Consider the following 12668-nt stretch of genomic DNA (forward strand, 5'->3'; position numbering starts at 1 on the left):
TGAAAGAGAGGAACAACGAACGTAAGTGTTAAGTATTACGCTAAAAAATATTAACATACTGAAGTTTTGACACTGAAGTGATAGGGAAAATAATGTATATGACTTTCTAGAATTTTAGTCACTAAAAATTAGAAAATAGATCTGTCATCTTTAACCAGTGTAGATTCTACACACACACACACACACACGTATATATATATGCCGTTCCGCCGTTACTCGGAAGATTTATTCCATCAATATTAACGAGAATAAGTATTTCAATCCGTGGATTGTTAATTTTTGTGACTAAAGCTTTTGAAAGTTCTATGGATTCACTCAGTTCACCTCTGATTTTGGTAGTCTTTCCCAATAGTCTGCGATAAATTTCAGGTTTACACACATCCTCCCGCGCCAAAATTTTTTATTATATTTATGCACATACTGAAGTTCAAACACGAACGCAGATTCCATCCACTGACAGTAATTTGTATCAGCGCATTCAAGACAAACCGATGTTCAATCCTGCAAACTACAAAACCAACAGGTCTATTTTCTAACTTTCTACAATTAAAATTCTGAGTTTTATAATATGTGTAATATTCATAGGAACTAAAATTAACTGCTCATTATCAAAGAACACATGTTGCTCTAAGTGAAATTGTGTGTGTAAGTAGTACAATTGATCTGTAAAAGCACTAAGAAACATATATGAGCTACCTTTTCTGACAACTATTTTTTTTTCCAATTCAAGTTATTTTTATTTCTTATTATCTCATTTTCAAAAATTTCCATAATTTACCTTATTAAAGTAATATTATTTATTACAAACTGCAACCAAATCGACTCCTACTTCTCTCTCTGTTTATACATAGTTCGAAAGTACACAATTCTTAGTCAATGATCTCAGAACATTTAAAATTTAATAAGATATCTACTGCAAATGTTGATGCAAAAATATTAATTCTGAAGATATAATTAATTACATATTGTTCATTATTAATTTTCAGTATTCGGAAAATTAATGAAGTAAACAGCAAAGAAGTTTGCGGAAAGATAACAAAAGACAGGTAAATCCACTTCCATCATCAATTCTACATTCTATCTTTTCTTACAAATACACTCGTGCCTATAAATTAAAGGATTTATCCGAAAACGGTCAAACATGTGGAAGAGCGTGACATATCCCGGCGTGCGGCATCTGAGTGTGTAAGATAAAGTTCCTGAGGTCGATATAAAACTGAAACAACACTTCAACATTGGAAATGGAAGTTAGAATGTACCTATTTTGTATGGTCACTACCGGGCGGTGTCATTTATGCTATTGTTGGTAGTGCCAGGATTGTTCAATATGGAGTGTGGTTACCCCAAACGGCTATTAAACTTGCAAAAGTGGGTTCTGGGGTACTATGTGGATCAGTATTTCCAAGGGTAACGCATCCCATACCTGAGCAAGTACCTGTTCAGGAATGGTCACTGATGCAAGAGTGCAGGCTGCAATTCTGCACTGAAAGATCATCCCAGACATGCTCAACAGGACTAAAGTTAATGGGGCAAGGTAAACAATTCAGCCACTTGATATCTTCGTGTTCTAAATATTCCTGCACCTGATGGGGCAGGTGCAGAAGGAGCATCATTGTCCATCAGACACAACACAGGTCCTGCGCACCTCGGTAATATCTGACATATTGTTGCAGAATAACATCCCTACAGAGCACGCTTGTCAGGATACACAGCTGCAGTGTAAATGTCATTTACACTGTTAAGTTAAGGACTCCGGCAGTTTCTTTCCGAAAGATCAAATAAGTTTGCTTCATTCTTTTTCGGATGCAGTTACTTCACTTACTACGGAACGAACTTTGCCAGTGTCCCAATGGCACGACAGATAATTAAATGCCAGGAATCACTTTCAAAGCTAAAATGAGACTAACTTATTCTACAGTTCTCAGGTACAAGAACGGTGAAATAATGTTAAGCAGTCCTAGCAGTGCCTTGTGGGTGCCTTGCATACAGATCAGTCTCATGCAGTTAGCCGGTCTCTAGCCAGTGCAGATCCCGTAGTTGTGGAATCCCTTCGGATTTTCTTGGACGAGATAACGATCTTCCATAATCTCATCGACATAATGTATTGGAATCGCCTCCACAGCCGCGAAGTGAAGATAGCATCCGACGTTGACTTTTGCTGGCCTACAATCAGCCAATATACGAAACACCCGTAGTCATTTAGATGCGTTCTCTGTATTAGATTGTGCTGTAATACACACAAGAAACACGCGTCAGAACGACACTAAACACCTATTGTCACTCTGACTGCCCCAGGGTTGCAGACAGTGGTTGTGAAGAGGGCACTATAGTACTCACTATAATGCCGTAATAGCTTCTATCGGTTCTTGCAAATCCTTCAACTTAAGAGCATTAGTGCACTTATTAAAGAAATGTCTGAGCTGTTTCAGACGTGCATACACTCTCACGAAGGAAACTTCTTTCGTGATTTAGCTGAAAATAACGTCACAATGCCAGTGAGAAATGGTTGCTATCAGTTATATTTCAATTTACTATATTTAAAAAAAATCGAAGTGAAGTAACATTTATTTTTATATCAAGTATAAGTCATTAAAAACAAACTTATCTTGTGGACTGTTTTACATAGATCACTGAATAGATTATTTGGAAAATGTGAGAAAATAACAAGCATTGAAACATTGTCAAGGAGCGTAAGTAACTTGTTCAGTGAAAACGAAGAACATAAACACTAATATGCCTCTCCCTAATAAAAGTTCTGAAGATGCTATCAACATCAGCAAAACCATGTGTGGTAAATAAATTCACAAAACGAAATACTAGAAAATTAGGTATGAAATGGATTTTTTCTAGAAACAATAGTAATGACAGCGAACCAAAGAATTTTTGTGTTTTAAGAAACAGCAGTTCATTAAATCTTATGACTTAATTTTTTTTTTCAATCCTAATAAATAGTGTTACAAAATTTAATATTTCTAATATAAGCTATTTAACATTTAACCCTGAGGTTGTATGAACTCACAAAATTTATCAAATCCCACGAATGTTAGTAAAGTATAAAAGGAAAATTAAGTAAAACAGAATTCTAAATAAAAAGTATACAAAATAAATAAATAATAATAAATATAATAATAATAATAATAAACTGCCAAATAAAAATAATCTTTCATAACAACTATGTATAAGTTTATTGCTAAGTTTTTGAAAGTCAACATTCACTTTAACAATATTACAAAGTATAATATATCATCATTTGAAATAAAGTTTAAGTTAACCTAATAAAATTAGTCACGGTTTACAGATCTATCATTTTTATAGACTCAGAACTTATCATTTTCTGTGGAAATAAAATAGGAAAATAATCGATGCAATTTTCATTATTATTATTTTATTTTATTTATATATATATTTTTTTTAAAAATAAATCTAAAGTCTTCGGTTTCCTATAATAGCACACAATTCTGTTGTAGAATTTCATGATAAAATAATTTACGTCTTATCTCATTGAAAGTACTAAAATTAGTTTCAATTTTTGAGTTAATTATCGATTTAAATACTTCGAATTGTTTTGTGATCATTTTGTAAATGTTAGAAGGAACTGAATACAAATAAACTAAAATAAAACATAAATATAACAGAAATTAAATGTAATTATTTTACAGTTCGAGAAGAAATACAATAAATAAATTTATATATTAAAGGGAATAACAACGTACATTGCTGTATGTACTATCATTAAGGACCTTCTACAGCGCCGTATTTGGTGTACTTTACATTTTCTTATTAATTCCAAAACAATCAAGTTTGAATAGCATTTTCATTAAGACTTACAACTAAATTTTAATAAACTACAATAAAATGCAATGTGATTTCTTTGGATTACTTTAAGCCAATTATAAATGGTGAAAATTAATATTTATCTTCATGCATATTTTTTTTTTTTTTCTAGGAGTATCTTAAAGATAAATTTGTTTGAACATTTCAAACTGATTGAAAATTGTGAAGGAAGGTCCCTAATTTCAATTTAGCGATTCTTTGTTTACTAACCTCACTGGCATCGTCTACAACAAGATCCTGGTCACTCTTCTCTCCATCGCTAGCCTGAAACAACAAATCCATATCAACGTGCATCGAATAGCAAGTCTAAAAGAATCAGACTGAATTATTTAACACTAAAGAGAAAAGGACTGAGTATGGAGGGATCTCATAAAAGAAAATAGCTTCTGTGTTCGCTGTATGGAAGTGGAACTCAACAGAAATAATTTCAGGTGCTATGAATTACGAAATGTTTAACAAAAACGATCTACCACATCGGCTTAGTTCAATATTATACACAGTGTTACATTTATAAAAAATGTCGGCCCGGCCTCCGGGAAGGGTCTTCGCGTTCTTCAAACTATTCCGATACCCGCCCTCCGGGAAGGGTCTTCACATTCTTCAAGCTATTACGATACCCGCCCTGAGTTTGTCTCATATCTTTGGCTATATTGAGAATTTCCACGTATATCTTCTTCTCTTGTGCTGACTGAACGAAGTGTTCCCAATTACTAATGAATTCCATCTATTGAAATTGACCAGCCCTTCTCTCTTTCCATTTCTTTCGCCTAAACTATGCTTGCCTAAGACTTGAAGTTTCCTATTACAATTATGCATGCTGCTCTCTTCTCCCTATCTATAATTTATTCTATTTTCTCAAGTTTCCTCTATTTAGCTGTATGCGATGTCGTCATGCGTATGTCAATATCACCAATAGATTCTTTTTTTTACCTTTACGTCTTAATATCACAACTCTATCATCAACAAATTCTACTTTCACTATATTCTCTTTCAAGCGCTTTCCATGAATTATTCCAACACCATTATTGTTATTATTTTTTAATATATTGATTACGAATTCATTTCACGATGTGAGCTCCCTCGTGGCTAAGCGGTTAGCGTACGCGCCTGTGGCGTGGGAGGCCCGGGTTCGATTCCCGGCGGGAGCTCAAGTGGTTCGGATTCCACGTTAATCAGTAGGTCCACGTCTCATATAGCCTCGCTGCTGAAAGGGACGCTAAACTAAAAATCAAATCAAATCAAATCAAATCATTTCACGATGCGCATTAGAGAGAGAGTTTATATTTATACATGAATTTTTGAATTTTCAAAATCAATAGTAAAGTTCTTATTTATCTTTATTACCTACTTTCAGAAAGCGAATGAGAAAATGAATACTCGAGACTAAATATTCTCTGAAAGTTTCATGGAACACTCTATATTGATCCCTCAGCAGAACTAATTTCACGTTTTATCTCCATATGTATTTTAGTACATACCATAGTACTTTAAAATTATCATTCACTTTTTACTCAAAATACGGTTTACCTTTGTCCCTATATATATATTACACATGCACATTTCTACAAACTTCATACCGCACATACAGCGAGATACGCATGTACATACAAGAAGGAAGATACGATTTTGAGGAAGACGACCTAGTCTACAAACATGCTTTAATAGATGGATACATGTGTTTTTGAGGAGAGTCAAGGCTTGGTTCTTGTAAGACAAACACAAGGCGGTAAACCGTCTTATCTAGCCGTCTCCTCTTTACTCTTCTGGGAGTTCCAAGTTTCCCTGCCTAGTCGCCAAACTTCACGTCATTATTGAATTTTCTTTGTTTAGATAGGAGAGACGCGGCAGAAAAGAGAGCCGCGCGCGTCAGAAGAAAAGTAGAGTGAGTGGGAAGATAGCGAAAGAGAGAGAAGGGGAAAGAAGAGATAACTTAGAAAAGAACGAGAGAGAAGGAGGGGTGGAGCTCGTTAATTTTATAATGAGCGAAAGGAACTGAGCGAGTTTTCAAAGTATCGTTGCAATGTTGACGGGAGAAGAAGAAAATTATCACTTCAATTTTGCGACTCGACAAGGCCCTGATGAAAGATAACAGCACAGTAAACTGGCATCCACTTATTAAATTTAGCTAAGCGACAGGACGGAAGTAAGTTTGGCAATGAAGGAAAAGGGTTAGGCATCTTCAAATAGCAGAAGGGAAGACTGTCCAAAGTTTGTCAGCTGCAGGAACGTGTTCACTCAGGGATTTTGTTCCAGAGAATTCCTCTCAAAAAGCAACAAGACTGGTACTGTTCGTTGTCAATTTTCAGACTGCTCTTCCTTCTTGAAATTTCTTTATCGGCCTTTCCAACACCAAGATAACCTTTATTCTTTGTGTAAAGATTAAATTTTTACGAAGATTAACTTTATGTAAAGATTATACATTATTATTACCTTAGTGACTTCCTATTATAATTAGAAACTGAAACTTCTATGCCTATACATTGCCCTCCTCACTGGTCCAGTGACTATTGAACGCGTCTTTGGTGCATGGGGTTCCGGATTCGACTCTTGGTTTTTTAAGATCTTGGAAATCTGAACGCATGACGATGATTCGGATTCTACTTTAAACTGTAGACCTATATCTCATATAATCTCTGTGCTGAAAGGGACGCTAAACTGAGATCCAACCAATTATTATGGTTATAATAATGAAAAATAACTTGAGCGGTTCCACTTCTTACATTTACGAGATTACATTTAAAGTTTTAATAGAAATATATTATTGTTTCTGAATGAGCTAAAAAATATAATTAACTACAAGTATTACTACTTATAGATTATGATTTATGTAAAACAAGTGTTTCTGTTTTTTTTTTTTTTTTTCCTAAATTATTCTGCACTCACTTTTAGACGTTATTTCCTCTTAAAACCACTAAAATTACCATTACAACTGACACAATTTAATGACACGATAACATACGACACCTATGAGTCCTTAAACTAAGTGTCGAGTAGGGTTGTCACCTTTCTGAAGTAAAATGTCGGGATGCTTCACGCGGTTTGTCATCTTGCAAAGCAAAATGTAGGTACACTTCACGCAGCTAATCGGGAAGAGGAGAAAGGAGGAGATATACTAGCATTTTTTCGTAATGTTTCTTTCTATAGTGAAGAGAGAACCATAATATCTAATTGATAAACGGAAAGTGAGACAATTTGAATTATATACGCCCCATGTAATATATTATATAACAAAAATATGGCCAATTTAATAGTATATAGCCTATATATATATTCGTACCTAAAACGTATGTGCAAAAAAAAAAAAAAAAAAAAAAAAAAAGAAAGAAAAAAAAGAAATAGTAAACTATCCGAATACTTTAACAGCTCCGTTTATTGTTCTGCTCCAGTTGTTCCCAATCTCAGATCCAATTTAAATGTATATTTGTGGTTACTTGTTGTTCCCTTGAAAAGTCGATCTTCACCAATTACAAAAATTAGCTTGAACTTTCTGCTGCCAGGCATATTGCTACTTGCTTGCCGCTGTTGTGAGGTTTTCTCTTATTTTGAAGGCTTTGTATAATAATGTGGAAACTAAGTTCCAATAATTATAATTATAATAATAATAATAATAATAATAATAATAATAATAATAATAATAATAATAATAATAATAATAATAATAATAATAATAATAATAATAATAATAATAATAAGTTACCAACTTCATCAGTATATATGCAAGTTGGAACATTTTTCAAGTCCCGACACCCATGTCGGAACGCGGGACATTTTCTCCAAAATTGGGACGAGCGGTAACTCTAGTATATGTGCGGAGGGGAAAATATACATTCTATGAGAAGCTATTGAAAAGTTCATACACCAACCTAGAAGGAGTGCAGTTAGACTGATGCATCTATACGGTTTTAACACACACATCACTGTATGTACAAATTTTCATAATATTGACGAAATTTTTATTGTATTTTTCAGGACCGCGAAGTGATCACGTGTGCCCAATAAGCGAATTTTACAATCATCGAGATCAGAGCTATCATCATATTTTTGTTCCACAAAGGAAAGTCATATCCAAGCAAATTCATGAGGAAATCAGTTAAAACATTACGGGACTCTCCTGCGTCATATGTAGTGATGAAGAAGTGGGTGGCACAGTTTAAACGTGGCTAATTCTCAACAGATGACGCTCCACGTGCAGGAAGACCAAAAACAGTGACTGTACCCGAAGTCATGGATGAAATTTATGACATTATTCTTGAAAATCGCAAAATTTCAGGAAAACGTGTGAGAGAGATTGTGGGCATTTATCGGAAACGCGTCGGTAGCATAATTCATAATGACTTATGGCAAAATGGGTTTCCCAAAATCTTGCAGCATGAAAGAGTGAGGACATCAAGGGAAGTCATCTCCCATTTTTATTGCAATGTCGACCATTTTCTGTCACGAATAGTAACCACAGACAAAACATGGTCATACCACTACCTTCTGAAATGAAACAACAGTCAATGGAGAGGCGGCACTCACATTCCCCTCGCCTTCAGAAGTTCAAGAGACAGAACTCGGCTGGGAAAATGTTTACATCATTGTTCTGGGGTAAGAATGGAGTCGTACTCATAGATTACTTGCCCAAGAGTCAGACATTTAATGCAGAGCATTACTCTGTATTACTCATAAAACTGAAAAACAAATTGAAAGTGCAACATCGTGGAAGATTGAGAAAAGGATTTCTGTTCCTTCAGGACAATACCCTTGTCCATTGAGCACTGCAAACGCAACTGACTTTGCACGATCTAGGGTTTTAATGTCTAGAGCATCCTCCTTATTCTCCAGATCTAACTCTGTCAGACTATTATAATTTATTTCTCAAACTCAAGTATCACTTGAAAGGACGCCATTTTGGATCTGATAAGGTGATTAGTGCACGGAACAGTCTTTAGAACTTTTTAATTAGTCTGTGAAAATTGAAACACCGTGAAAGGAAGTATATTGAACTTCGGGGGGGAGTATATAGAATAACTACAGAATTTCATCACTCCACGTGCACTCCTTCTGCTTGCACTACGAACTTTTCAGCAGCCCCTTGTACATTTAAAGAGCTGGCGGGTTTCAAGAATCAGCTCTGAAATATTACATAAATAAAATTACACTATATAAAAAAGAAAAAAAAAACTTCGCAACAAAGGAAATTGTGTGTCATTAAGACTATACAGATGGATACGCTCGAAACTGTGCCTTGTGACCAGCCACTGCGTAAAATTGTTTATGTGTGGCTTCATAATTGCAACACATCCTATAATTATATGCCTACCGTATAATTATATTGTGAATTCTAGAGACAAGTCCAACGATTTTTTTTCTTGTACTTTAAAAAACGTAATTAAGGTGCGCACAAAAGAATAAACAATGGATATCATTCTCATAAATTGCATTTTTTAAATCTTAAAATCCTACCGTTATATATATAAAATAACGATCGATCTCCCTCTCGTTGAATCTTCCATTTCTTGGCTTTGCTCCACTACTCTTTTAATCGCTTTCGTTATTAATACAGTATTTATATCACTACATTTATATAAAACAAAAATACTAACATGACAGTCTTTTTCCTCTTTCTTCAACTTCTTGTGCTCTTGTTCCGGACTTCTAGGCCGGTACTTTTCCCTTTCTGCAGGTGAGATAGAATTCCTCTGTGGAAAAAGAAAAGAGACAAATATTTATAATTTTATCTTTATTTTTATTATATTGAAATAAATTTTTTACACATTTCTTCAAACATACTCCCTATTTCGAACTTACTTCTTTCCATATATAACTAGAAAAATGAAAGAAAGGAAATTAAATAATTTATTCAAACAATATTCCAACCTTTCACAATGATAGTTCCATTCTATTTTACTGAACTGCTTAGATACAATTATGATTGAGAACACAAAATCTTAAACAAAAAAAGGAGAATCCTGAGAAAAGCTATGAACATGATGTTTCCATCACAAGCTCAAATGACTTTCGGTCAAACAAGAGACTTCGTACAAGAAGTATGCTCCACTGCTAAGCCAACATGTCCCCTTTGCAACCATCTCAATATATGCTATGCGCTGTGATCAAAGATAAACGTCACTATATCGACAGACGCATGGTACGGATGAATTAAAAAGAAACTAAAATTACTGATATCGAGATTTGAATCTACTTCTTTCAAGTACAAGCGAGATGCTTATAGCTTGCCTTTATTTGTACGACAACATTTTTTTGATGTAATATTATTGTTTATACAGAAAAAACATATCTTTTAAAAAAGAAATTATATAGTATATATATTATATTATAGAGATTCTTGTACGAATGAATAATGTTTGTAAATCAACTGTAGATGATAACCTAAACTTTAAATTTTAAAGCATCAAATATTGTTTTCTACTACATGTAATTTAAGAAAGTAATACGATGTATTTAAACTATAACAACTCAAATTATTTGATTTTCAGTCATCCGGATCAATATCAGGAAATAAATAGAGGGTGATTATAAATGATTCATCTGGTTTTAAAGTGAAATATATCGAAAATTATTAATAAAATACGTTTGTGCTAATGATGAAACAAAAGAACACATTTGAAAGTTTAATATCTCCTATTCAGAATCTTGGCTCGTGGCAAGAGATGGCAGCACTAGTTTAGTTTCCAAAATGGCGTCTATGTACCAGAATATATCCGGTATACCAGGAATATGAGAAGTATTTTTCCGTTGGGTTACGGTGGTGCTTTGGTAGAGCGTTCACTTCTGGTGCATAAGATCCTTGGTTTGATCCGAGCTCGCGCCACGTGAAATTTGTGATAGACAAAAACCGTGTGCGTGGGTTTTCTCGGGGTTCTCCCGTTTCCTCACACTTTATTTAGTCCACCATTTCATTCATTTCTCATCATCACCGTCTCCTTTAGTCTAGCCGGCATATTTGTGGGACTTAAAAGATTTCATTTCAGATTTCAAGTACCGTACAGTTGTGGTTGTTTCCACTAGTGGAAAATAAATAAATTCATATTCCAACCTGAAGGGACATCGTCCTATTAGAACAAACTCTGAAGTGCGTTGCTACTTGAATGATGAACTTCCACGCCGTTGGATTGGGCGATGTGCTGAAGATGACTTAGCGCTTTTCTCATGGCCTCCTAGATCTCCAGATCTAACAGTTTGTAGTATTTCCCTTTGGTGGCATTTTCACTGTATATACATAGCCTAGTACTGAGTAGTAACAATTTTACTCAAGTACAAAGGCAGCCTTAAAACATCTCCGTTCGTTTTGTGTTTTCTCGTAAAATGTGAGATAAGTAACTAGAATGTAACTTCATCTAACAAGAACAAAACAAAAATGAACCGTTACGTCTCAAGGCAAAAAAGACAAAACGTGCTTGCTTTGTCTCTCTGACATAGTAAATAATATATGTCTCGAATAAACCGCAAGGCATTAAAATTATATTAAAAAAAAAAAAAAAAACGAAGGAAAAGGTAGGTTTAGAGACATTCTCGTGAAATACAACAAAGTAGCAGAATTGCCTAGCTGAATACTAGCGAACGTTTAGACGAAGATTTTTTCCCCACATTAAATAAGAAGCATGTCCTTATAATAATTACCCGGTATAGATGTTGTAAACCTACGCATTCATCTAGGACATAAGTCCTAATTTATGTAACTTTCCGCTAGCAGCAATCTAAAAGTTCGTGAAAAAATTAAAAATAATTATTCATATGGTAGTTTTAATTTTTTTTTTTTTTGCTCAAGTGTTTGCTGAAATATAAATATATACATAACAGTTTATTGAATGTTTTATCTCCATGAATGTTCTATTCTTTTTCAACTTTTACATCTTTAACGATAATATTCTCTATATAGACTCCAAGGAAAACATAATAATTTCTAATAATATGAAGTTACTTTAACAAGTACACTGATTACTTGTATTTTACGCCACAACCAACCTACGCCAAGTACGAATCATAGTACTGTTTAAGTTTGAAGTATTGAGAAACAACAAAGCCAAAATGAATGGTGGAAAAATACACAGTAATGTGAAGTGAAAGCACAGATTCATTTCTAATTTCCCGATTGATAAATGCAAAGTACAGAAACTGACGAAGTATCATCGCCTCATGTTTCGCTTTGGTTCATATTTGGACGTGGTGACTTCATACAGTGAAAGTTCTACAAATGTTTGCTTACGAAGTGCCTGACATGTGAGTAAAAAAGAATTTGCATAAATTTTGATGACGCTATAAACTGCAACCGAATAATGTGCATAACAAACTTTAGAGGTTTAAGTGTATTATCACTAAATGTAATATGTTTTCCGCGGGCTTTGTCCTAGCCAATATTTAAATCAATTAATATTCTTTGGATCTATTCTGCCAATAGATCAAACAAAAATCCGAATTTCACTTTGATCTATTTATTTATTTATTTTTTACAGTGAAGTGTAAAACATATTAATTCTTCTACCAGAAATTCTAAACAGAGTTCGGAAAACACGAGTGATTTCTAGTAATATGTATATCATTTATACCGTACAAATAAATACCTGTTTTTATTATATTATTGGTTATTATGAACTATCCGGTCAGAATTTTATCAGTATGTCTCACGATAATGAAATAAAGACTATTACTAGCAAATCTGCTCATACCAAGATGCCATCCCAGGATTCAGATGGTGTAGCTGATGGGAAAAACCTCAAAGAATGTTCAACTCACAACATTTTTCGCGATACAATTTTACTAGACTGGAAATCACTGCCCTAAAGACGTCTTTCTAAATCACCCTTTATGCTCTTCTTATACTTTAGTGTGCC

The 12668-nt window shown here is 34.0% G+C and overlaps 1 protein-coding gene and 1 long non-coding RNA gene across 6 annotated transcripts in view; one reads left to right on the forward strand and one right to left on the reverse strand.

The window, feature by feature from the left end:
* Window positions 1-12668, reverse strand: part of LOC145666637 (transducin-like enhancer protein 4) — a 355168-nt gene that overhangs the window by 17375 nt on the left and 325125 nt on the right. For all 5 annotated transcript variants that reach the window (XM_081734087.1, XM_081734089.1, XM_081734086.1 and 2 more), the window contains 2 exons: window positions 9420-9515; window positions 4045-4098 (listed from right to left, as the gene is read on the reverse strand). In XM_081734087.1, the coding sequence (XP_081590213.1) occupies window positions 4045-4098; window positions 9420-9515 (150 nt within the window). The remainder of the gene's footprint in view (window positions 1-4044; window positions 4099-9419; window positions 9516-12668) is intronic.
* LOC145666639 (uncharacterized) lies at window positions 9-9274 on the forward strand. The gene is made up of 2 exons (XR_014127801.1): window positions 9-1046; window positions 7804-9274. It is a non-coding gene; the product is annotated as an uncharacterized LOC145666639 (long non-coding RNA).

Source organism: Thermobia domestica, chromosome 12 (genome assembly GCF_964235325.1).
Source record: "Thermobia domestica chromosome 12, izTheDome1.hap1.1, whole genome shotgun sequence".
In the NCBI taxonomy this organism is placed as follows: domain Eukaryota; kingdom Metazoa; phylum Arthropoda; class Insecta; order Zygentoma; family Lepismatidae; genus Thermobia; species Thermobia domestica.